This window comes from Calidris pugnax, unplaced genomic scaffold, assembly GCF_001431845.1.
Source record: "Calidris pugnax isolate Ruff unplaced genomic scaffold, ASM143184v1 scaffold298, whole genome shotgun sequence".
Classification (NCBI taxonomy): Eukaryota; Metazoa; Chordata; class Aves; order Charadriiformes; family Scolopacidae; genus Calidris; species Calidris pugnax.
The window spans coordinates 1,661,845-1,687,710 of record NW_015091152.1 but is presented as its reverse complement, the minus strand read 5'-3'; the positions used below and the strand labels follow the sequence as shown (position 1 = coordinate 1,687,710).

Genomic DNA, 25,866 nt, shown 5'->3' with positions numbered 1-25,866 from the left:
GGTTGGGGGGATGGCGGGGGGTGTGTGGGGGGGCGATCTCCCAGCCCGTGTGCGGGTCGGGGACACGCTCCCAGAGGGCAGCCTGCCCAGGGGGGCGGTGGAGTCGCCATCCCGGGAGGGATTCACGTGTGGACACGGCACTTGAGGGCATGCCCTAGTGCCCGAGAGCGTTGGGTTGTGTCCGTTTGTGGGTTTGTTTTTGTTTTATTTTGGTTTAGGTTTGTTTTGGTTTTTGTTTTTTTTGGTTTTTTTTGTGGTCGGACTCGATAATCTCAAATCTTCCAGCCATGAAGATTCTGTGATTCTGTGCCCGGCTCGGGGTGCAGTCACGGGCAAAACCTGCAGTCACCCCCCTGCCTTTCCCCCCAACCCTGGCACTGGCAGGATCAGGCCGGGACGGCAGCTGGAGCCCCTTTGCCATAAATGTACTTCTGCATCCCTGGAAAGGGGGAATATTCTCGAACCAGGGGAAAAAAAACCCAACAAACCCCACAAACCAACCCCGCGGTATGTGTACGTGCGCTGGCGCGTGGCCAGAGGCTGCAGTCAGCCTGATGCCACGGCAGCTCCTCGACACTGTGGCATCCACTGACAGAGACAACCAGAAGGGTCATCTTGCACATCTGGTGCAGCAGTAGGATTGAGGAACGGTACATAATTCAGCCTGGAGAAGAGAAGGCTCCGGGGAGACCTTATAGCAGCCTTCCAATATCTGAAGGGAGCTACAGGAGAGCTGGGGAGGGACTCTTTGTCAGGGAGTGCAGTGACAGGACAAGGGGGAACGGTTTTAAATTGGAAGAGGGGAGATACTAGAAAGAAATTCTTTGCTGTGAGGGTGGTGAGACACTGGCCCAGGTTGCCCAGAGAAGCTGTGGCTGCCCCATCCCTGGAGGGGGTCAAGGCCAGGCTGGATGGGGCTTGGAGCAACCTGGTCTGGTGGGAGGTGTCCCTGCTCAGGGCAGGGGGGTTGGAACTCCATGATCTTTAAGGTCACTTCCAACCCAAACTATTTTATGATTCTATCATTCTATCACCTTCCTGGTTCCTCCTGCACAAGTCCCTCAGTGTCTCAGCTCTCTGTTTGGTGTATAAAGATACTATATAACCTGTTCCACTGCTCTATCCAATCTCTTTAAATTAAGTTCCTGGAATAGGACCTCTGTGTTATTCATGAGAGTGACCTAGAAAGCAGGGCCCCGACTTTGTTTCACATGAACAAGGAAAGAGCAAATTAATAACTGAGTGTCTTGGGCACAGGTAAAGTGACTGGTTTGCTCTTTGCCTTGTTATATTCTTGAAACATGATGATGGTCCCTTTATTAATAAAAAATAAAACAAAACAAAACCAAAAAACCCCAAAAACCCCCTGAATTGCTGAAAAAGATGAGGAACTCTGCCATCCTGTGTATTCTTATATGATGATGCTTAATAAAAAGATGTTAAAATATATTTTATATTTTTTTATCTTTATAAAGATATTTCTTTCACCCCATGTATTGCAGACCATAGAAAATCTTTCCCTTTAGCAGCAGTGTGACTCATCTCCAGTTTTTAGACAAATCCCTATTTCCTCGACTCAGAAGGGATCCCCCTCCAACTGTTAAAACTCTTCAGAGTGGTATTAGGCTGTTGTGTTTTTTTTATTTATTTATTTTCCTTATTTTTTAGTCTATTTTTTTTTAAGGAAGGATTTTAAGGAAGGATTGTTTGCTTATTAGCATTTCCTCTGTGAAATGATCCTCTCTCACTGTTTTGCCATCTTCACCTTCTTAACTCTCGCCCACAGAGATGACACCAATATCAGTCTCAGAGTTACAGGTGTCCTTTTCTGCTGACTATAAAAGTATTCATTGAGATGGGGTAGATTTCTATGCATTTTTGTTTTTCACCTCACTTCAAAGCATTTTCATCTTCAAAACCAAGATTGCTTGCTTTTGCATTGCCTTCATGTTCTGAAATCCTTCTATATAGGATTTCAACCAGTTCCAAAGAGCTCTGTTCTGCCACCTCGGTCCCTAGCTAGGTCACTATTACCACTCATTTTCTGTTTCCTACAAATGAGTTTCACTCCTTGCTTCTTTTACATTCATCTTTCATTCTCCCTGATTATTTAATCAAGTTTCAAATTCCACTTTCTTGTCTTCTGTTCGTGATGAAGCACTGCATCATTTGGCTTCTCGACTTCCTTATGCCAGGCTGAAGCTTGACTCTGAAGACTGGCTGGATATTTCTCTGCCGGAGGTTCAGCCTTGCAAAGATCATCACACACAACACGCGTCTTACCGCTTCAGTAGGAGGCCAATAATTCCTCCTGGTACTTTAATTCCCATAGGCAGACATTTCAAGCAATTGTAATCATTCATACTTCAGAGATAAACAGAGAGCTCGTGTTTGTCGCGGCCATTAAACTCCCCTGTTGGAATACAGTATGATTGCCAACACGGTGGTATGATTGCCATCTTTAGACATCTGTTTTGGAGTCTCGTATGTTTGATGTATTGGTAAGTCAGCTCCTAACTGATGAGGGATTTTTTCCATGTAGTCAGTTATGATAAGTTCTGTTCCCTCAAAATGTTGACAACACAGCCGGGATAGACGGAATATTTCTTCTGTTGCCGATGTGCCTGTACCTGCCACTCTGCCAAGGTTTTCAAGTCCATCTTCCTCACAGCCCATGAGGATTTTAATAAACTGGATCAATTCTGTCATGTACTAGTAAGTATTTTCTTCCTGCCAGCAAACTTTCCAGAGAACTGACATCTATAGCTTTTATCAGGAGCTGTGATACGCGCCAGGGGTCAGCAGTACTCTTTGTTGAGTGGCCACTTCTGTAAAAAGCCTAAATCTGTTTCCTTAACCATTTATTTTTACTAGGTTGATTGTCAGCTCTCTGTGCTTTATCCAGGCTTAGGACTGGGCAATTGTGTTGAGTCAGAGCATGCTGACAGGGTAGTTCCCCTGTGTTTTTTACTGTGCTAATCAGTCAGTTTGAATGGTGTGTTTATATAGTACTTACACTGCAAATGCACCAAGGTAAGGACTACCTTTTGTTCCATATTTGTAGAGGTAATTTCATCTGTCTCCCAGTCTACAGCTGTACTGTTTTACACTTATATCAATAGTACATCATATTATTCTGGAATAAAAGAAAAGGTCTTGCAGTTTCACCCGAAATCATCTTGGTTGATCTTAAGAGAGTAAGAAATGTATTTTCCAGAGTTAAAAGTGGAACCCTAGGGCTAGAGCTACAAAGTCAAAATCTGTAGTTAAGAGCTTTAAAAGACTAACATTGGACACTTAAAATTCAGCTGGGCTGGCCATCTTGCCTAGACCATGCTTTTGCCAAGAAAGGTTGGACCAGATCATCCCTGAGGTCCCTTCCAAGCTGGTATTCTATGATTCTATGATTATGATCTTTGAAACAAAGAGGATACCATCTATCACTCCTTAAGAATGTGAAAACAAGTTTGCATCATGGTAGATATCAAACAACTGCATGATAAAAGAACATAGCCTGAGGAACAAGACATTTACAGGGAGGAAGATAAGGGTAACTATGCTCAGCTTTTCATGAACTAACTTTTAGAGTTTGGCTTCTAGAGTGAAATGTCCAAGCCTGTTTTAGATGCTTCAGGTCTCTCCCTACAGTGTCTGAGAGACAACCTTATCTCAAGGAATAGAATTGACACGGTCCCCCACAACATCCTGCTTGCCAAATTGGAGGGGTATGGATTTGATGGGTGGACTGTTCAGTGGATAAGGAACTGGCTGGATGGTCACATCCAGAGGGTGGTACTCAATGGCTGGAAGTCCAGATGGAGAGCGGTGACAAGTGGTGTCCCTCAAGGGTTCATGCTGGGGCCAATACTGCTTAACATTTTTATCAATGATATAGGCAGGGGGATTAAAGGCACCATCAGCAAGTTTGCAGACAATACCAAGCTGTGTGGTGTTGTCGATACACCAGAGGGATGGGATGTCATCCAAAAGGACCTGGACAGGCTGGAGAGGTGGGCCCAGGTGAACCTCATGAGGTTCAACAAGAGCAAATGCAAGGTTCTGCACCTGGGCTGGAACAATCCTCACCATCAGCACAGACTGAGGGGTGAGGTGTTGGAAAGCAGCCCTGAGGAAAGGGACCTGGGGGTGCTGGTGGATGAGAAGCTGGACATGAGCAGGCAGTGGGCAGCTGCAGCCCAGAAGGCCAATCACTTCCTGGGCTGCATCAATAGAAGTGTTGCCAGCAGGTCCAGAGAGGGGATTCTGACACTTTACTCTGCTCTGGTGAGACCTCACCTGGAGTATTGTGTGCAGGTCAGGTCATCAGGACATGGACCTGATGGAGAGGGTTCAGGGGAAGGCCACAAGGATGATCAGGGGGATGGAGCACCTCTGCTACGAGGACAGGCTGAGGGAGCTGGGGTTGTTCAGCCTGGAGAAGAGGAGGCTCCGGGGAGACCTAATAGCAGCCTTCCAGTACCTGAGGGGGCCTACAGGAAGGCTGGGGAGAACCTGTTTAGAAAGGCCTGTAGTGACAGGATGAGGGGCAATGGCTTCAAGCTGGAGGGGAACAGATTTAGACTGGAGATGAGGAGAGGGTTCTTCACTGTGAGGGTGGTGGAGCACTGGAACAGGTTGCCCAGGGAGGTGGTTGAGGCCCCTTCCCTGGAGATATTCAAGGTGAGGCTCAACAAGGCCCTGGGCAACCTGGTCTAGTTGGGGGTGTCCCTGCTGACTGCGGGGAGGTCGGACTAGATGGCCTTTGGAGGGCTTTTCCGGCCTGGACAATTTTATGATTCTATGATTCTCAAGTGCCAACAAATGGAGCAGGAAGGCATCAGAGAGTGTCAATAAGGGCTCTCTAGAGTTGAGATGGGCATTTCTGCTTGGGATTCACAGTCTAGACACTTCTTCCTGTGCTTGGTGCTTGAACTATTTTCTTGTAGTTAATGCCTGAATTATTTCCAAGGCTGCATAGAGATCACTCTTTGCTTTTAGAAAGACTTGGAAATGGAAGAAGCTCTTTTATACAGCAGCAACATTGTAATAGACCATTCAACCATGATACAGAAAACCTACTCTTCTGACCTTTTCTCTGCCTGGGCATACATTTCTATGGCCCTCTGACTTTTCTAGCTTAGCAAAAGCAAGAAACACAGAGAGTCAGGAGGACCTACTACTGCAAAGATGGGAAAAGCAAAGCCAGAGATAACTGGGCAGAGGTAGCACTCCTGTTTTGCGTGGAACTGGGCTCACTCTTCCCAACTGGCAAGCAATATGCACAGGACTGGTGCAAGCCTGCTCTGTGAGCTAAGACTGAAGCCTGCTTAAATTTTAGATTCACTTCCAAGCATTTAAGACTGCTTAGATTTACTTAGAAAACCATGGCTGCTTCATTTTTCCTCCGGGAACCACTCAACGGCTTTGTGTGGTAAGCTGGATGGGTCTCCAGGCTGGTAAGGTCACCAGACACAGCAAAGGGGGTTAAGACAAGTACCAGTGACTGGGAATCAGACTGAAAAATGCTTTTCTTGCCAGGAAACCTGCTTTACATATACATGAAATATAGCCTGAATTTCTTTGTGGGTCTAACCCAAGATCACACAAAAAATCTGCAGCAGAAGAGAACCAAACCCTTAAGCACCAGTACAGCGCCTAAAGGAAGGCAGCAGTGGTTTTGTGTCTGTTTTAGGCAAACCTTCTCTTGATTCAACAGAGAGACATTGGACAACACACAAGAACCAGAAAGTAACACCAACCCGATTGCTCTAAGGAAAGGACTACATAGAGGGCAAAAAACAAAGGAAAAATTCAATTCCTTTCAGCCCTATTAGTCTCTAATGTGAACTGGAACTGAATAAGTGGATATTTTAAAATATACATGCTATCTAATATAAAATATAAAGTGCCACATTCTTCCCTCCGAGACGCCAGGGAATTGTACTGTACTGCCAGGGAACTGTGTATTGAGTAATAGTGGAATTACTCAAGAGAGGAATTAGTCTTTTGGAAATGATTCACCAACTGCTGCCATTGTTTAGTATTTTCCTTGTCACAGGATACAAAGTAAGCATCCGTGGAACATAGGAAATATCCTGCAGTATTTCAGCATTAAAAATATCAGTGTTCTAAAGGATCTTGGCATTTCTGAATGGAACTGACTGGAGCATAACTTTATTTCAACTGAAATATCTATCATTTGTGAAGGATGAGCTGCTAAATAAAGGTAATTTCTTTTTTTTTTTCAGATTCACAGCCAAGCAAAGCACTTCTTCACCAATGCCACTAGCAATGCTATTAAAAAAATAAAAATAAAAAGGCCCTTGTATTTCAAATAGCACTTGTTTAGACTTCAGTCCCTATTATTTTCTGTTTATTTTTTCTGCTTTAGATGTACTATTTAATACTTATCCCTTACAACAAATGTATGTTGCTAGTGGGCATTCTCTGTGGATGGTGAGAAGAGTTGGGTCACCAGGCAGCAGAATGGAGGCATGAGCACGGAAATCGTTACCATGGCACTCATCCGTTCAGGTTTTTACACCAAAGATGCAGTCAGGAATTTCCCTGAAATTCTCTCAGGTGAAATAAGTGACAAAACCTGAAGAGGGCTCAGGCTGTGCTGGAGTGCTCTGCCTCCTGCCAAACCTCCTGCTGGGGATGTTTCTTCCACACAAATGCATCGTGCACCCCCAGCCAGCATTTTCTTGCGTAGCTCTGTCTAGATGAGAGTATACCGGGTGCTTTTAAATCAGCATATATTTTTAAATCCTGGTACAGACAGGCTGAGCTGAATTTTAGTACATAATAACGAGGTAAGATGAATGGTAACCCACAGGGAAGACTTGCACTAAGTATCCAACTGTATAAAATTCATCACGTTATTGAAACTCCATCCCTTTTGCCTAGTTTCAAGTTCTGTCATAAATCAGCATGCGTTCATTAGAGTGTTTGCTAAACATTGTGTCTTTTGTCATAAACCTTGGCTCAAGTCCGCATGTATGCCGGTAGATTTATATTTGTATAAATCTAATCTGGTTAAGACTTCTGTTGCTCTTTGTTTGAACACACAGATTCCAGCCTTTGTGCAGAGGTTTTACCAGAAATAGTTTGAAGCCAAGCTCCGAGAGAATCTCAGGGCCTGGCAGCTCCTTTGAAACAAGGGTTTAAAAAATGGTTTGCACAACGTCCCAGGAACAGAAACTGTAATATTTCACCTCTTTTTACCATGTTGCTGGGATGGGGCTGAAACCAGAATCTTGGACCCAACTGTCCTAAACCTCGGAGAAGGTCAGATTCATTAAAAACCTGACATATTGCTCCAAACCAAAATCTGACCACTAATAGCTGTTTTTGACAAAACGGTTCTCTCAAAAAATGCTGTTTTGTTAGACTTCAGACATTTTGCAAGAATGTTTTGATTTCAAGGAAATTTTAAAGGAGAAAGTGAGCACAGTAATTCAGCAATGTCAAAAAGATTTGCTTTGATATTTTTTTTCAAAGTACTTACATTTCATTATTTCACGATTCATTACATTAGTACTGCATAACTTTTATACTATAATAAGAGTTACAGCGACGTATTCTGGCATTAGCAAAATACTTTGTTAAAATTTTGACCTTAATAGCGCTGTAAGAAAGGGAAAACACATGTACATATCTAATTAAAATGAGATAAGGGCAATTTCAACACAGGCCTGTGCGACTCAGTTTATTCACAGGGAGCGCAGCGCAGGCACAGAGCTCCCGCCGAGGTCGTTAGGGCTGACGTTGCAGGGGATTGTGCTGCACATTTGATTAAATAAGCTGATTGATGTTCAAAGGAGGACGAAGGCAGGTTCATAACTCACGTGGGAAACTGCAGGCGGCTTCTCCTCAGCTGGTGGTTGTCATCTTCCAACTGCTCTGTCGGGGATAACGGAAAACACAGATGATTTAAGCGAACATCTTAGACTTTAGGTGTAGCAGAGAAGTGCTTGACACAGTTAGCACTGGTCTCGTCCCACGCCCGAGACAGGCCGGGTCGGTGGTAGCAGCAACCATCCGCTGTGTCCTTCTGCATCATCATGGCTGCATCATCAAGGAGCGCTTAATTGCCACATCTGGCCCACGGGGAGTATCTCTCTCTCTTCCCTCCTACAATCTACTTGGGGAAGGGAAAATGCAGACAGGAGGCCCAACTGTCTGTCCCCTCTTGTCTAGCCTGTATTTACACGAGGGTTGTGTCCCTCTCTGATCTGACCCGACTTCACCACCACTGACAGAGCAGAAGAAGGGAGAAACGATCCAAGAACAGGCACTAGCCTTGGCTGGGACATCGCAGCTAACACCACTGTCTCCCACAGCTGTTCAAACAGCATAAATGCTCAAACTTCAGCTCGACCCAGGACATTGACTGTCCTCCCTGGCTCAGGGCTGAGAGGGGACTTCAAGACAGTCAGCAGAGAAGCATGGGACAATAACAGCGTGGACACCCGGTGACCCATGAACAAAGCCAATGTGCAGTGCAGTTTTAGACAGGCTGATCTGACCACAGAACCAGATCTGTGGCATTTTCAGTCCTTTCCAGGACTGCTTTCCTTAACTATCTAGATATTCTGTCTGGTCTTTGCATATTCTGAGTACTAGAACCGTATATTCCATATAAGCTAAAAATAGTTCCAAATATCAATATATATCTCTTATTTTATAAGGAAAAGGTGTCTGTTTTTGTTTGTATTTGGCAAAAAAGGGGTTAATGCCTGATGATGAATCCTTTGTGCTAGGAAGCTCTTGGATTGTGCCATTACCACTGCCAGCCCAGGTGGAAAACTTCAGGTACCGTTTCTGTTTATAACAAGAATTATTAAAAAGATCGTTCCCTTCCTTTGTAGCAGGTACGTTTATATGTCTTTTACCAAAAGGTCTGCAAAGACATCCATGTTCTCACAGAAAACAGGCAAGCACCTTTTTGTTTTCCAGGAAGAAATTTGAGAAGACTGATGAAAAGAATCGCTAAATAACATGAAGTGCTGTTCTGATACTGGCCAGAGACTCCTTGCCAACTGTAAAAGCCTCTTGATCCCTCCTTGCAGAGCACATGGAACAGTCGGTCACTGCTTTGCAGGTAAGACTCGGGTATTATTTCCTTCTTCCAAAATGTTTGTGATTTAAAACTTCAGCATTAAATTATACATACGCATTTCCCTTGGAAAGGTCAAAGCAAAATTAGGGGGAAGCTGGCAGAAGACTCTGAAATTTAAGAGAGAGAAGTTTTCGGTTTTTAAAGGAAATTGCCTGAAGCAGCCATTTATTTATTTCAATCTCTTTGTATTTCATTAAATACAAAGTTTCCCTGCAGCTATTCCTGCTTTTGTAATTTATTTAGAAACAGAGAAGGGAGAAAGAATGACAAGTAATGAAAAGGAAAAAAGGGTGCTTGGTTGAAGTGCGCAGCAGAAGAACAGAATAAAAACATGAAGGTGCTGATAGAGACTAGTAACGTGTCTATTGACAAACGCTGGCAAACAAAAAGAGATTTAAAATATACACTGAAAATATACAGATCTGTAGAAAACGCGACTGGTTATCCCAGCCCAATTTTGCCAGTACCTAATTAAGCATTATGCACAGTGACTATGCACACTTACTGTTGTTTGACGAGTGCCTCAACGGAAGTAAGAGGTATTTAAGAATTTGTTGCTTTATTCAAAACAGAGGAGCCTTATTGGATGGTCTGAAAGACGCTCAGGTGTGTTCACAGCCAGTCTCACACTTTATCTCATTCTCTGGAGAGAGCCTGACTGAAATTGAAAAAATTCATATGGGTATTTCAGGTCAATGTAACTGAAGCAGCTCACAAGACTAGTCCTTTATTTTTTTTTTTTTTTTTTTCCTTGGAAAGGAAGAAGTAAACATGTTTGTTATTTACACATACACTTTGCAAGGCATCAAGTGTATAAAAACAGAGGAGCTGAGACAGTGTAATCTTTATGTAACTACAAATACATAGAGTATTAAAGCTACCTATTATATCTAATTTTTTGTTTATGCAAATAATTCTAAGTATTTCAATAAGCTAAAGACATATTCAGCTTTATCCAATATAAATACTTGTTTTGTATCCATTTGATCATCTTGTTCCAGGCTTCGCCAAGTTATTTATTCAGAATCTTCTAGATTTCTCTTCTTAGAGATATGGGAAGAAGAGGAGTGAGGAAAGCAATCAGGAATCAACATTTTTGCATGCAAGTCTTAACAGAACAAAATAGATCCCAAATTCATACTAAATGCTGGAAGTAATGCCAAAACACAGGCATACCTGAAAATTCTTGAGTGTGTCCCGTGTCCAGTGATGCCTTGGAATATTCGGAAAGCTGAAACAAAAATTTTAGAAAAATACACTGTCAATAGCGCCTGTAGCAATGGTAGATAAATGCTTAAAAACATCCCTGTGCAGTCCACTGAATGCAAACTAACAGGTGTATTGAAACAGGTTTAAGGTTTTAAGTAGTGGTTTTCACACAGAGATGGAAATAAAAATAAAGCACAGCAAACTACCAGAACTATATAAAACAACACAAGTATCAAGAGCTGGTTTTCAGGACAGAGGCATAAAGAATCACCCACTTATGTTCTTTCTTACAATTTTATCCTAATTATAGCCAGTACTTCCACTGAACAAATAAATGCCTTGGTCTTGCTGTTGGATCAACAGGAGGTAACCTTCTATAAGCTCTATTACCTTCTGAGGAGCTCTGTATGGAATAAAATCGTATACACGTCATCATATTTCTAAACTGGGGGCCTTGTTTTGCAAAACAAACACCAGCTATAATGACTAAAGAATTAAAGAATCAAAATAGGTTGAAGTCTTCCTCACCATGTCACTGATCTGTATTTGCAGAACTGGGAATCTCCTTGATTCTAAATTTGAGGGGAAAAAATGCTGTCTAAAATATTTTAATATATTTAACACACAACTTTTATTGCACATTACTGTATTTCTCTCTGAATCTCTCAACCTCTCAATCTCACTCTCTGGGGAGACCTAATAGCAGCCTTCCAGTACCTGAGGGGGGATACAGGAAGGCTGGGGAGAGCCTGTTTAGAAAGGCCTGCAGTGACAGGACGAGGGGCAATGGCTTCAAGCTGGAGGGGAACAGATTTAGACTGGAGATGAGGAGAGGGTTCTTCACTGTGAGGGTGGTGGAGCACTGGAACAGGTTGCCCAGGGAGGTGGTTGAGGCCCCATCCCTGGAGATATTCAAGGTGAGGCTCGATGAGGCCCTGGGCAACCTGGTCTGGTTGGGGGTGTCCCTGCTGACTGTGGGGGGGTCAGACTAGATGGCCTTTGGAGGTCTTTTCCGGCCTGGACAACTCTATGACTCTAGTCCATCACATTTAAATGAACTCACGTACTCTAATATTTTAAAGCCCATAGGGAAGTGGGAATCAGGGATCACACTGGATCCTTTTAAGAAATAAAACACCTTGGGAGTTTCAGGTTTCTGACCAGGTCCTTGAAAAATTCCTGTATGCCAACTATATTTTCTTTCTTGCGCTCTCACAGGCCTTTTCCAAGCTTAAACACAAGCAGAAGAACCCACACAGACTGTTCAATATTCTTAAACTTATGGAAGATTAGGGGGCAGGACTTCGATTACCTACCTAGTCCGGAGATGGATGTAGGTCACAGCTTTCTCCACTCATACTCATCTGTTCCTAGATCTTCACAAATAAAATCCTATTACCTTTGCAACCAAAACAGCAGGGAGAAGAGGAACAAATTTCCACCTCTGGCTGGCAGACAGACTTAGATAGTTCAGTTTGTTAGAAAAGAAGGAAACTGTGTTAGCAGCCACCAGCTAATTCAAAAAGTGTTATGAAACTAAACTGAGCTGTTTCTTCTGTGTTTAGCGTAACAGTGTGGCTCTCAACAAAGTGGCAGACCCACCTGATCTCACGTGGCTGCACCACGTACTTTCAGGGCTGAGGTGAGACAATATGCTGAGCTTACCATTATTCATCACGTATTAAGGCTGTCTGCCCAGTTTGGTCTCAGAGCGACACGAAACACAAACTTGGGACCGCAGAAACAAGTTCTCTGCATGACTAAAGGCAACCTCTGCCTGTTGTCTCCCCAAAACGGTCTCCAAATATTGAGTTAGGGAACAACAATAGTAACTATTATAACCGTACGTAGCTCATCAAATGGCTGCTTCCTTCCAGCAGCTGCCCAAACAGCACCATGGGAATTGCTTGGAAGAAACGTCCCCTGGCTCACGCCCCTGGCAGAGTCAGCGGTATCCTCATCGCTCAAGAGATTGTCTCTTAAAATGCTGGTCCAAACTTTAGCGCATCCGCGGAGGACTCAGCGTGCTGAGTAAGCACTTCCATCATTCCACTGACGAGATGGTTCTGCTGGTGGCCATAGCGGAGGCGCTGATGGTGCTGGGTCTGGCTGTGGAGTCAGACTCTCTCTGCTCACCCACGACCTTCTACAAGAACTGCTGGATCCGACGCTTCCCGGGTCTTCTGATTGACCTGCAGGAGTCGCAGAAGAGGGGAGCCCAGGTGCTGAAGGTTTACGCTGAAGTCTCTCCTCAACAGTGCAGCAGAAGCTGCTGCCTTCTGAGGAACGGTGAGTGTTTATTATCAAGATTGTGGCATACATCGTGATGTATCAGGCAAACCATTTGGGGTATTTTTTACAGACACTTTCCTTTATTTGAAGAAGAAATATTGCAAAAAAGTTGGGATATATGTATATTTTGAGGCAGGAAAGCAGAGACACATTGTAACTGTTCAAAAAGTTGGGATATATGTATATTTTGAGGCCGAAAGCAGAGGCACATTGTAACTGTTGCACCTTCTTCAATCCCATAGAAAGGAACTTGATAATCTGGATATTTTAGAAGACTACACTAGAAACACATTAAAATCTTAGCATCTGCTTTGAAATTTCAGATCCTTGTCACCAAGTTTGCTGGTGATTCTACCACTAAAACAATGATTCTTCAGTATCCATCACTATCTACTCCTGTGGAGAAAAATCAGTGGCAGTGATTTCAACAGGACTGGTCTTCATGGAGTACGGCACGAGAGTAGGACATGGTGAGGGAACACATCATTGGGCCTCCTCTGAGTGACAAGAATATTAATTGACTTGGAGAGAGCTCCCTCTTGTTCTGTGTTCACACTATGTTTCTGATACAACCGAGGTATAACATTACTGTGAGCAACACAGTTACAGTAATAAATAGCAGTTCCTCAGGTGGCATCACCTTTTCCCTAGCTTTGTAAACTCAGACTTCTCAGTAATTCTGAGTATTCTCAGTAATAGCACAGTTACTGAGAGCTAATCGTACAAGATAAAAAGAAATTTTGAAATAATTTAAAAGCAAGCAATAAAATATGTTCCTTGTATCTCCTCAAACCAAGCCAACATACCTTATAACATGCTTTTAAAGCATTCTTCTATCCTCCTTACTAAAAACAGGTTTGTACTTATTTTTCTTAACCAATTTTATGTGATAAAATCCAACACAGATCTCAAAGAGAATATATTCACAGAAGCCAAGTTGTTCAGGTAAGATTATCATACTATTTAATGTTTTCCTGAAGCATGCAAAGTAATCATTACAATAAAAACAATTTATAATTATGTTATGCTAAAAACCAGAGACAACAGAACTTTGCATGCATACATTCAAAATTGGATGGAAAGGTTTCTAAGATTTCTCTCCCCCTTCTAACAAATACATGTATTTTCAGGTGTTTTATATATTCTTAAATAAGTTAGTCTCTGTATCAGAAACCTGCATAGTATTCATGTACCACAGTAAACCCTAAACATGTAGTATACTATTAGCACAAAACATCCATTCCTTGACAAAATCCAGGACACTGTATACCTGGGTCTTAAGGCCAGGGTACATACTGCTACAACATGGGATGCAAGTGAAAACCAGTTTTCTGTTGGAAGAAAATCATCACTGTTAGCAAATATCTGAAAATGGTGATTTTTCAAACGACGACTTCAATAAGACCACATTGTTAGAGTTTGCAGAGTGTTTAAGAATCCTTGAACAAAAGATACCACAGAAAAGCAAGTACTACATAGATATTTCATAGAAATATTTGAAGGGGTCTGTCTTTTAAACTGCTAACTTATGCTAAAAGTGATGCAAAATGTTTACTGATGCCTAGAACTATTTCTGTATTCAGAATTACTTTCCTTAAAATAGTAATTGGATTTTAAATTCCTTTATCTGTAGAAGAATGTTTTTTATACCTTGCCTGTAGTTCTCTAGAAGTATATCAAAATAATTATGTACTAGCAAAAGTTGCTTCTTTAACACTGCATAATGTTTCTAATCTGCTAAAGAAAAATATAAGCCAATTGGTATATAATAAAGCCAGGGCTTTGCATACTCCCTGTGAGATTATCATTTTGTCTCTCACAAGTGATGTTCTTCTATTGTTCTGATAATCATAACCTTCTTTGTACCAGTCTTACTTTGATAAACACCTACTCTAAGCTCAAGTTCCTATGACATGGAACTGGAAACTGATGAAGCCTAACTAGAGGTAGACGTAGGGCATGAAAATTACATCAGTGAAAGAAAAAATTCCGATTATCATCTTTGGTTTAGCTTTGATGACAAATTGTATCTTTACGTTGCTACTGTTACTTTAGGATTCCAGACTTGTCAATGTTACTGGTTTTAACTAGGCAGACAACCTTGATGTGTAAGTAGCTAAAAAACACAAGACAATCCAAATTCCCTAACAGCGCTTCTACCGTGATTTTTTTCTTTCATGGAACTGCTGAATTTGTATTGTTCAGACAGCAAGCATTTTCATTGCCAAATTTTATTTAATTAATCATACTGTATTGTTCAGACAGCAAGCATTTTCATTGTGAAATTTTATTTAATTAATCATACGCTGGAGCGGGTGCAGAGGAGGCAACGAAGCTGGTGAGGGGGCTGGAAAACAAATCGTATGAGGAGCGGCTGAGGGAGCTGGGGCTGTTTAGTGTGAGGAAGAGGAGGCTGAGGGGAGACCTCATCACTCTCTACAACTACTTGAAAGGACACTGTAGAGAGGTTGGTGCTGGTCTCTTCTCACAGGTAATTAACGACAGAACGAGAGGGGATGGCTTCAAGCTCCAACAGGGTAGGTTTAGATTGAACATTAGGAAGGAATTTTTCACAGAGAGAGTGGTCGGGCATTGGAACAGGCTGCCCAGGGAGGGGGTGGAGTCACCATCCCTGGATGTGTTTAAGGGCCGTTTAGATGCAGTGCTGAGGGACATGGTGTAGGGGAGGACTTTGTAGAGTAGGGGAGATGGTTGGACTCGATGATCCCAAGGGTCTCTTCCAACCTGAACAATTCTATGATTCTGTGATTCTATGATATACATCTTTGGAAAATAATGCTTCTGTCTTAGGGGAGGTGAGTTCATTATGGTGGAAAAAGGCATTTTCAAGGTGTGTGTTTACTGTGTTAAATCTATGATGCAGTATTGAGGCTACTAGATGAAAAAATAATAATAACAGAAAATATAGTAAGCACAGGTTTAGTGTATTTTGTTCCTTTTCTTGTTTGTATATAGGTTAGAGATTTTTTATTAGTTACATATAAAATGGAAAGTGCTGCATGACTTCATCTGTTATTCATTGCAGAACTATTGCAAATTATTTTCATTACTTACAATTGTGACAAAAATGTTTGGAATAAATACTTAAGTAAACAGAATACATTTATAAAGCTAGGTAGTCTCCTAACTATGTAAAATAAAGCTTTTTCACAAGAGTGTTATGCAAATACACAGTAACTAAAATGCTTTTCCAATATTTAAAAGCAAATAAAAATCACAAAATTATTTTATAATTGTTTGCCTGAAGCAACTCTTCAGCCCCATTAATTCACATGTTCTAGACAGTTACATTAACAAATGCAGGTCTTATCTTAAAAACTTATTTCATAGACAAATTGTCTGATTTAGAGTCAGAAGGGATGCTACAGTCTTCTGAAGTACAAAGCTTGAGAGTCAGAACAAGTACTTTCTGCTACTGAATGTCCCCTGCCCTGCCAATACTTTTTTGAATTGCAGGTAGTCATTCCCATTAATTAGTTCAGGTATGGAGGTTATATTCAAGACAGGTAAAATAAAAGAAATAAACCCCCCAAACTTCATACAACTGAAACAAAACCTAACATTAACCCCGCTCCAAGCACACTGATATAAAATAAAATTAAATTTTGACTTGATATCTTGACTTGAGATTTTGATGACCTGTGAGATTCTGAAAGAAGAATCTTTCCTGCTTTTTATATATTGTGTCTCTAAATGTAAGTATTAGGGCATATATTTTAAATCTAAATCTTAAATCACTAGGATTTGGGCATCTACCTACTTTTGAAAATTGGTTTCCAGTGACAAGTTGTTCAGGCATTTTTTCATTATTACTTTCACCCTGATTTCCAATGCGGGAAGATAGAACTGAACCTTCAAACATAAATAATTAGTTTGCACAGTAATGACAGAACCACAGATTTACAGGAGTATGGAGCTCCCCAGTAATAATGATCTTCTGATGTTAAATAATGTAATAACATGCACGACGCAATGTTCATTGTGTTGGTGAGCTCAGCTTTATTCTTTTTGTATTACAGTTTCCTGCAATCTGGCAGTGTTCTACCTTGGACCTATCCACGAGAATATGAACTGCCTGCACGTGTCTTGCCCAGCGCTGGAAAGTTGCATACTAAAGGCTAGAATCAATGTCATTTTGTACAACATCACGACAGGTAACTGTTTCGTTTATGAAGACTGAAAACACAGCAACTACAGGAAATGTTAAGATGATACTAAGTCAGTTACTGTGCTAAAAGGTCTTCTGAAATAACATGCAACGCTAAAAAAGCTCAAGGCTTTTTTTTCCTTTTTTCATTAATGCAGCTACTTCTGAGAATACTTCCCCCTTTTCTTCCACTCAGTATTTGAGGAAGGACCTTGAGGGTTCTCAGCCATTGGGATGGGCTGCCCAGGGAGGTGGTTGAGGCCCCATCCCTGGAGGTGTTCAAAAGATGGGTTGATGTAGTGCTGGGAGGTCTGGTTTAGTGATGGGGATGCTTCTTGTTTGTTGTGCGGGTGTCTATTTTTGTCAGTGAGGTTGATGGTTGGACAAGATGATCTTTAAGGTCCCTTCCAACCCAGAAGATTCTGTGATACACCCTGCTTTAAAAATTCGTGTGCCTCTGATACCTAATCAACGCTTTGCTTGAGGAAAATACCAGATCTGAGAGCCTGGGGGACGAGGCTGCCCAACGCTCCGTGTCCCCAGATCCAACCAGTAGCAAGGCTGAAAAGTATTCCACTTAGGCAGAGGGACACAGAGGGCACATACACACCCCGAGCACACAGAAAGAGGCGGCCAGCAGCACAGGTTACACAGACACACGCACAAAGGAGACCCAGGAACACGGGCAGCACCAAGAGCTGCATCCTCCTTTCTCCGGCTGCATAGGACAGAGACCGGCTGGTGAAGCATAGAACTACGTATATGTGCAATGTATATACAATGTGCAATGTGAACTCCCCCCCAGCAGCTGGGTTTAGATGCTCAGTCTGCCCAGTAGCTACCCCTGGACCCCCTGTTGCTGGTACAGACTGTCACACACACACACAGAGCTGGCCAGGACTCCACTACTCCCCCGATTCCTCCCTTTCCTCACCTTTGGTTCCTGCAGTGACACTCCCAGCCCAGAAGGTGTTGATAGGTATTATCTGGGCTTCCTGACCTACCACTGCCTCTGTGTGCTCCTTTTGTGGGTGTGCAGATGAGCTTTTGTCACACAAACTAACACGCTTTATGATTTAATAGGGATCGACCCAGATCTTCTTATTTTTGGAAAACTGACATCCAAAGAACCAAATACTCCCTCCTCACTGAGTAAGTATGAAAGGCAAAACAGCACAGAGGCCACCCAGTGGGAGAGATGTCAGCACCATAATGCCACGTCAAGTTCTCTTCTGCTCCAAGCTCCATCTTCTACCACTAGCCACGGCTTAAGAGCAAGCGCTTATACCTCCAGTACAAGCCTGATGGTCAAAAGATCTGAAATTACCACTTATTCCAGGGAAAAAACAATTCCACTGGCTGATCATTTTGCTAAGAGGACAAGCACAACTTCAGTAAGCTCTCAGTCAATCACCAGCCTGGACAAAAAGACTGTGCCCTCAACTTCGATGCCCAACTCTGCCGAGGTATTATCCCACATGCCCACTCCTCCTCGTCTGAACAGCAGTAAACAACACCTGAATGAAACCAAAGGCTACAGCGGTAGGAATTATACTTCGGATAAGGAAGCACCTGCTTGGGAAGCCACAGCTTTGGGTGTCTGGTTGATTCCCGTTGTTCTTTGCTCTTCCCTCGTCTTCCTTTGCTGTTGTACTGCTGCTTTCACAGCAGGGCGTTGCAGAAACAGGACAGGTCAGTATAGGCCCGTAAGGAGAAGGAGAACAACGTCGAGACAATACATAAAATATACTACTGTCAAAGGTAATTTGTAAAATACTGTTCACCATCCTTGTTTTGGAACAAACAGCTTTTTTAAGAACCGAATTGTATATACCAGCTTATTTCTTTCACAGAATCAAAGATAACTTTTTCACTGACGGTTTCAGAGTATTTTGATTCTCAATTTAATATTTCTCAACAGATGAAACACAATTCCCCTGTCTCTTTGGGTAAGAGGTACACACTTATAGCTCCCACTGCATGCTTAGAGGTGTTAGAACACAGTTTGGCTCATAATCTGACCCAAACTAATGCCTGACAAGCACTCTCCACTTTCCCTAACTTAAGAAAGCAGATTCACTGCAGCTGTACGTATTCTTTCTCCTGACCTTGAACCTCAGAAAATTAAGTGCAATCAGTAAAATTGACTAGAACTTTATAGAATCACAAAATCATTTAACTCTCATTATCCTTTAATTGCCTCAGATCTAATTGTTTCTATAAAAACTGTCCATTTTTCTCCAAGTTCTAGTTTGACCTTTTTTCCCCATTTATCCCTAATATTGAGGCAAAACAATTTAGCCAGCACTCTTTACTTGGACAAAGAAAAACATCAAAAACAACCCAAGTCCCCAAACCCACTGAATTCCATGAACACATCTGAGCATGCGATCCTGATGCTTTACCTTCCCCCCTCTTCCCACTTTACTCTTCTGATGACAATCATTTCAAATGTTTTTCAAGCCCCTCCAGTAGCACCTTCAGAATTCAACTGCTCTTGTAAAGTTACTTGCCCTGCACTGCATTAGCCATTCCCTTACCGGCTAAGGAAAACACAAACGTGGCTAACATTTGTTCAGGCCTTGCAATTAGCATCAGTGTTGTCCACCTGGACTTGCTTTCTCTTGCCTACTCATATTTACCCTTTGCATCATTAGCTTTTTTAAAACAGGAATAGTCATTTCATGTACGTTGCACAGGAATAGACAAAATGTTTTGAAAGCTCTAGAAGTTAGCTTTATAATAAAAAAATCTTTTTTTTTTTTTTTTTGGTGTTTCTTCATCCTGTATACTCTATTCATAAGAGTGCTCCTCCTGAACATAAATCAAGCGACTAGATCAACAAGGCAGCAAGGTATTTCCTTGCCTTGCCTTACTCAGGAAGTTTGCTCAGCAAAGCAAACGTTTTCAACAGTAACCAGGATTGTTCTTCTTCTTTTAAACTTGTTGAAGCCTCAGCATTTCTCACTTTCTTCCCTTGCTGCAAGAAGTTTCTATTTCCCAGACAAGTGTAAATGTTACAAAAGGAAACAACACAAAATAAAACTGATTGTCACATGTCTGTGGGGCAGAAAATTGTTTTAAAACTAGTAAGATTCATGCAACGTTCAAAGTCTACAGTGATGAGGCAGAAGGCCACATGAATACGTAATTACAGTAGAGCAGGTTGGTTTCAGAGGAAAATCCTCTCTCAAATTATATTTTAAGCCACATTGATCAGGACTGTCATTTAGAAAACTGAAATTAAAAAACCACTTGTTTATACTATTTGATTGACCTTGTATGCTAATGAATATGTAACAGAAGAGAGGTTGACACAGCATAAGAACATTTTAAAGGAGTGGGATTATTTCATCGGTTGAAATAATACAAAAGAAGTTCCTTCTGCTTTAGCCAGAAGAATCAGAATGAGTTAAGAATTGTTTGTAAGGGCAATTCTATGCTTATATGTAAAGTGAAACAAACTATAGACAGATACATCACTGCATTATTCTCATTTTGCAAAATATAAGAATAATTTTGCAAATTACTACTTCAAATTTCAACAAGCTGACTTCTATCATCAAAGCGCACTTTTCTAATTCATCACGTGGCTGAATCTAGCAGAGTTTAACTATCACTAAAAATTTCAACTAAGAATGATGAGACCCCATGGGCTCTTCTAAGTTAGAGGAAATTGACATGTACACTTTTCCAGGTTTTTAAGATCAGAAAGGAAAGGATTTAGGAGAAAGGAACCAAGATATATTGCATCAAAGCACGAACGTGGTGATACGTGTAAATAACAAATGTATTTTTCATGTGCTCATCCTCTTTGGATAATCTTCACAGATCTGACCCCGAAATGGAAAAGTCTCAGGTCTGATTCATTTCATTAGGAAACAAAGGCACATGTATAGAATCATAGAATCATAGAATCGTTCAGGTTGGAAGAGACCCTTGGGATCATCGAGTCCAACCATCTCCCCTACTCTACAAAGTCCTCCCCTACACCATGTCCCTCAGTGCCCCATCTAAACGTCCCTTAAACACAGCCAGGGATGGGGACTCCACCCCCTCCCTGGGCAGCCTGTTCCAATGCCCGACCACTCTCTCTGTGAAAAATTCCTTCCTAATGTTCAGTCTAAACCTGCCCTGTTGGAGCTGTGTGTCAGAGGAGGAACTCGATTTCTCAACCTGTAGATTACTGTGATGCACTTTCTATCCTTTCACCTCAACTCGCACTGGCCATGGTGATGGGCACTGAGACCATCAGTATGATCTTTTGTAGACTAGGAGCTGCAGACCAAGTGGTTCCGGATTCTCTTTGTACAGTGGTCTACCAACCAAATCCTGAAGGAAAAGTTCATAGCTTGGTGAAACACCTTTCTGTTAAAGACACAAGTAGACATAACCAATTTCCGTCTACAAAGTCTTAATCAGAAAACAAAAACTTTGCAAACTTCATGTTTTGATCTCTACCACAGGTAACATTTAGATGCTTCACACATCATGACAACCTGATCAAATATATCAAGTAAAAAAACCTGATTAACCACATGCTCCAAGACAAGTATTGGTATTTTTCATCTCACTCCGTACTGATGACAAGCACATGTTGTCAAGGGATTCTCCCACAGAACACTTCAGCCAGTGTTGTCACATCAATTGGCAATGAAAGTCCTTTTTAAATGATCTTTTTCTCCCCATAATTTTTAAAACCATGTATCCCAGGAAAACGTATTTTAAAACCAACTTACATCTAAAATGTAAAGGTACCTCAAAGGCAGATCCAAAATCCAGCTAGTTACCTTTCTGCTTATCCACTTGCTACCAGATGAATAAACATCCAATGTGATGCAGTAATACATAAACGTCTTAAGAAATTGTCTCTTTGAAATGGTCAAAATAATAAACATGGTGACGTGTACGTTCGCCGCCAAAAAAGGGCTCAGTAAAAAACACACTTTGAAGAACTTTGCGGTTTTATATGCATAGGAGTTAAAAAGCCTAAACCCAGCCTCAGAAAAATACTTTGTAAGAGAACCAGATCTGCACACCCTGATGCCTTTCTTCAGGCTTAACGGAGCCATTAAAATTCTGCTTGTGTTCACATTATAGGCTCAGTAGCTTCCAGACAAAGAGAAGATGCTACTTGAGAAATTAAGGCACTTCAAAGTGCACAAACATTATTTTCAAGACCTTGCAGCACTGAATTCCAAAGATGATTTATCCTGAAAACATCGGAACATACTAAAATTATTATTGCATGCAATTTTTAGGCTACAGAATCCACATGCAGGCAGCTTAGTCCAATTCAGGTAGAAAAATCATGTTCTGTTTCCCTGAAAATTCCCCCCTAGCTTCAGCTGCATTTCGTTTTTTCTCAGCCTAGAGTTTTGCCAAAGCATTGCTGAATATTAGTTCAGTTACAGAGACATAAGCATTTTGTGTTATATTTAGTTACTTCATACTTTGGATTTTTTAAAATTTGAATATATTTTTTTTCCCCATTTTTCAGGTTTTTAGGAAAAGAGAGTGCAGAACATCTCTTTCTCCCTGCTTCACATAGTAAGATTTGCAGAACTGTTTAACAGTTTGAGGCAGCAGTACTGTAGCACAGCACCCTTTATTGTCCTGAGAAGAATGGACTTCTGATTCAACTCATTATTTCATCATGCATATAAAACAGGAGAAGATGCTTAAAACCATAACATATATTTATAATACATGGCTGAATTTGAGGCCACATAAACAAGACCATTGCATGTCTAAGGCAACATGGTTCCTGCAGCATTGGGATCCTGCAGTACCCATACAATGGGTGACATTCAAGACAGGAAACAGAAGCAAAAGTGACCACGGGACAACCCCTCTCTTCTTCCTGCACAATTAAGGTATTGCTGTTTTCAGATAAATATTATGCAATTTAATTGAAAACTGAGTCATATTCTTACATATTGCAATACCTACATTATACAAAACTTGGATGATTTTTATTATTTTTTTTATTTATTAGATATTGTCAATAGACAGTATCTATTGATATAGACAATATTTATTGTCAATAAACATCTATTCTTATCCTGACTCTCCCTATTCACGCTGGGCTGCTACCTAAAAGCCCCTACAAATGAAAAGACTAGCAAAGAAATCCTTTCACTGGACGTGGTACACTCCAACATGCCAGAAACACAAATCTCAGCAAGAAGGCATGCATTTTAATAGAAATAAGTCACAGGTAATACACTGTTTATTTTAAACCGGGTATTTTTTCATCTCCTTTTCCTCTCAGAAGAGTAACTTCTATCTGACCTACCAGTTGTGTGATCTGCAGCAAGTCCCAGCCACCCGTGGTTTCCTCATCTACAGTGCACTTAACACCACCTTGATGCTCACCCTTAACCTTTTCCAGAAACCTATAATGGAACTAGGGCGCCAATACTCACAAGAAAAAGCAAATGAGACAGAAGTGAAAATTCCTGTCTCCCTTGCACAAACACTTCTGGGTCAGGATGGAATGATTAGAATATATAAGATCACGTTCTGCAGATATTCTTGACTTGTTGGCATATAGAGAAAAAAATAGGCAGGAAATAGGGTTCTACAAAACACAGTAGCAGAACTATTTTATTAAAGACGGTAAGAGTCACAAGAAAATATATACTTACATTTTAAGTATGAGGGAAACCAAGAAGATGGTTTGTATAGAGAGCACACCCCTTTTTAGGCAACTGTCCCTTTATCCTTTACTTGTGCTCATAGCAGTGCTATGCATGAAAAGAGGGCAAAAAGCGCCAACGCCAGTCAGGAGGATAAATTGGCTCCCTGAAGACCATGAGATTATCTGTAGGCGTTCACCAACTCTTCACACACAGCCAGTCACATTCAGGTCTCAGGGCTTGGTCAAGTTTCAAGCACTTGTAATACCTACTTTCCTTGCCAAAAACTGAATTATGTCTCTGTACAGGCCTTCTTGTCTAATCTGAGCAAGAGATTACGCTTAGCGCCTGACAGCCCTTCTTTCCAGGGCAAAAGTGTGATAGAACAGACAACCAACCTCAAGAAACCATTTAGCGACACTGAATGTTTCACTTCACGACTCCTAGCACGCCGTTTACCACAGACATCTTATGCCAGTGATTACAGTAGTTTCTAGATGCAAAAAAAAAAATAAAATAAAAATAGCCAGAATACTGACAAAGCAAGTTCTTTTCCAGTTTGACCAAACGCTAGATCTCACTCCTTCTTTGGAATGTTTATATGGGAGATAAAAGAAAGGTTAGTCTCCTCAACAACACCAGCGAAACTATGCGTCGCAACTATTCCAGATGGCCAAGAACTTAACTCGTGTTGAGTTTTTTTCCATTGGAGACAGCTTATTTTTCCTTGCCGTAAGGAACTTACTTTTCCAGTTTGCGGGGGCAAGTGTTTGGATTTGAAATGAGACATCTGCTACTTGGAGGTTAGAACAGTGACCGCAAAGAAGCACATATAGTAGCCTTCCTGCTCAAGTTTCAAACTATGATGGACAGGGTTGCCTGAGGTCAAGGCTGTCATGAACTAGCTCCATGTTCCTCTTGGCCAGTGAACACCAGTAAAAGAATTGCCTATGGAGACAGCCAATACCTCTACGCATTACGTGTGGTTTTTTGCTCCTCCTTCCAGAATTCATGCCCGGGGGACCTAGCCTGTTTCTTGATTTAAGTGTTATCTATCTACATTTCTATTTAAAAAGTAACACGAGCGCTTCCATGTACTAATGTACATACACACGAGTACATATAGAGAGATACACGCCTTAGAGTCATGCATTTACATTATAAAGAACATGATACATTAATAAGTAACCCTTCCTAAGGATGCACTTATTACTCTGCTGTAGAGTGGCCATAACCTTTAAGTCTATGAAAGGATGCACTTATTACTCTGCTGTAGAGTGGCTTAAGCTTTACGTCTATGAATCTTTAACTCGTCGCAGTTTTCAAACTGCAGCGCAGGTTTCCAGTGAGACGATCTGCGAGAGGATTATATAGGAAAATAAAGATGTGTAGTTTAGTTCATAAAAAATATACATGCTATGTTACACATCATCAAGGTTGGGAAGACTCCCACTGGAGTCAAGATCCCAGTGTTCTAGGTATTCTACACAATCACCGAGAAATACTGCCACCCTCAAACACAAAGGGTTTGGAGGGAAATGGAGAAAAACAGAAACACTCAAGATGACAAAGAGCTCAAAAAATAATCCAGGCTACCTTTGACCAAGTCCACTTCATTACCCAAGGCCTGTACTGTTACCATCAGTAAAAATCAAAAGTGTGACTGAATTTTATATTGCCTTTGATTCTAGCAGCTTGATCAGGCACTTAAAGGATTATAAAGCTTTTAGATTTGCTTCTATGTTTCTCAGCAAGGAGAGGAGGTGAAGATGACATTAGAAACCAAGGTTGGAGGTCAGTCTTGCAGGTTTCTAAGGCCAGCTGGCCAAGTCTTGTATAGCCATAGGGTCATTAAAGCAGGTACTACTGGAAAACTGGTATCTTTAATTAATTTCTGATGGTTAAGTGCGGATGTGGTTAGAGACCACAGTGAGTTAGTCCCAATGTTGTTCTTGGCCAGTAGCTATAAACTATTGGTAGAGACATTTGTCTGTACTGGTACTCAGGAGACACCCAATTTTTATCCTGCCTGTGTTTCTTGAAACATTTATAGAATGCATATAAGCTAGGCTTGAACACTTCTGAGGGAACTCTAGAAGCCTGTGCATTTTAGGTTTTCCATGCATTAGCTGTGAAATGCTAATGTAATAAAACAAAAAGAAAAAAAAAATTCAATTTCCCTTGCTGTGCTGCTCTTTCTACCAACCATTCTTATTAGTAAAGTAGTGAAATCAAATTGTTATTTTAACTACTACCTTCATCCAGAGTTCTGCTTAGGTCCATTTAAAGTCTATGAAGACCAAAGGAAAACTTGAGCTGTCCTCCTCTGTTGCAAAGAGAATTTTATCAGGTAGCTCATATGTCCTGTTTTATTTACTTTATGGAAAAAAAGCATGCTTATGGGGTTTTAGGTTTTTTAAAACCTTTAAGGG

General features: G+C 41.3%; 1 protein-coding gene and 1 long non-coding RNA gene across 3 annotated transcripts; one reads left to right on the top strand and one right to left on the bottom strand.

Moving 5' to 3' along the window:
* Positions 1–7,459: 7,459 nt before the first annotated feature.
* LOC106898168 lies at positions 7,460–24,153 on the bottom strand. Of its 2 annotated transcripts, XR_001413890.1 has the most exons (5): positions 23,444–24,153; positions 11,650–11,709; positions 10,301–10,355; positions 9,630–9,782; positions 7,460–7,905 (listed from the first exon to the last, which is right to left on the bottom strand). It is a non-coding gene; the product is annotated as an uncharacterized LOC106898168 (long non-coding RNA). The 2 variants fall into 2 exon arrangements; XR_001413889.1 differs by lacking the exon at positions 23,444–24,153 and having other exon boundaries at positions 11,650–12,334.
* On the top strand, positions 12,318–19,030 carry MANSC4 (MANSC domain containing 4). The gene is given in 4 exon segments (XM_014959278.1): positions 12,318–12,368; positions 12,370–12,622; positions 16,666–16,800; positions 17,877–19,030. Coding segments are annotated over 4 exon segments (1,128 nt in total). The 3' UTR covers positions 18,566–19,030.
* Positions 24,154–25,866: the final 1,713 nt, after the last annotated feature.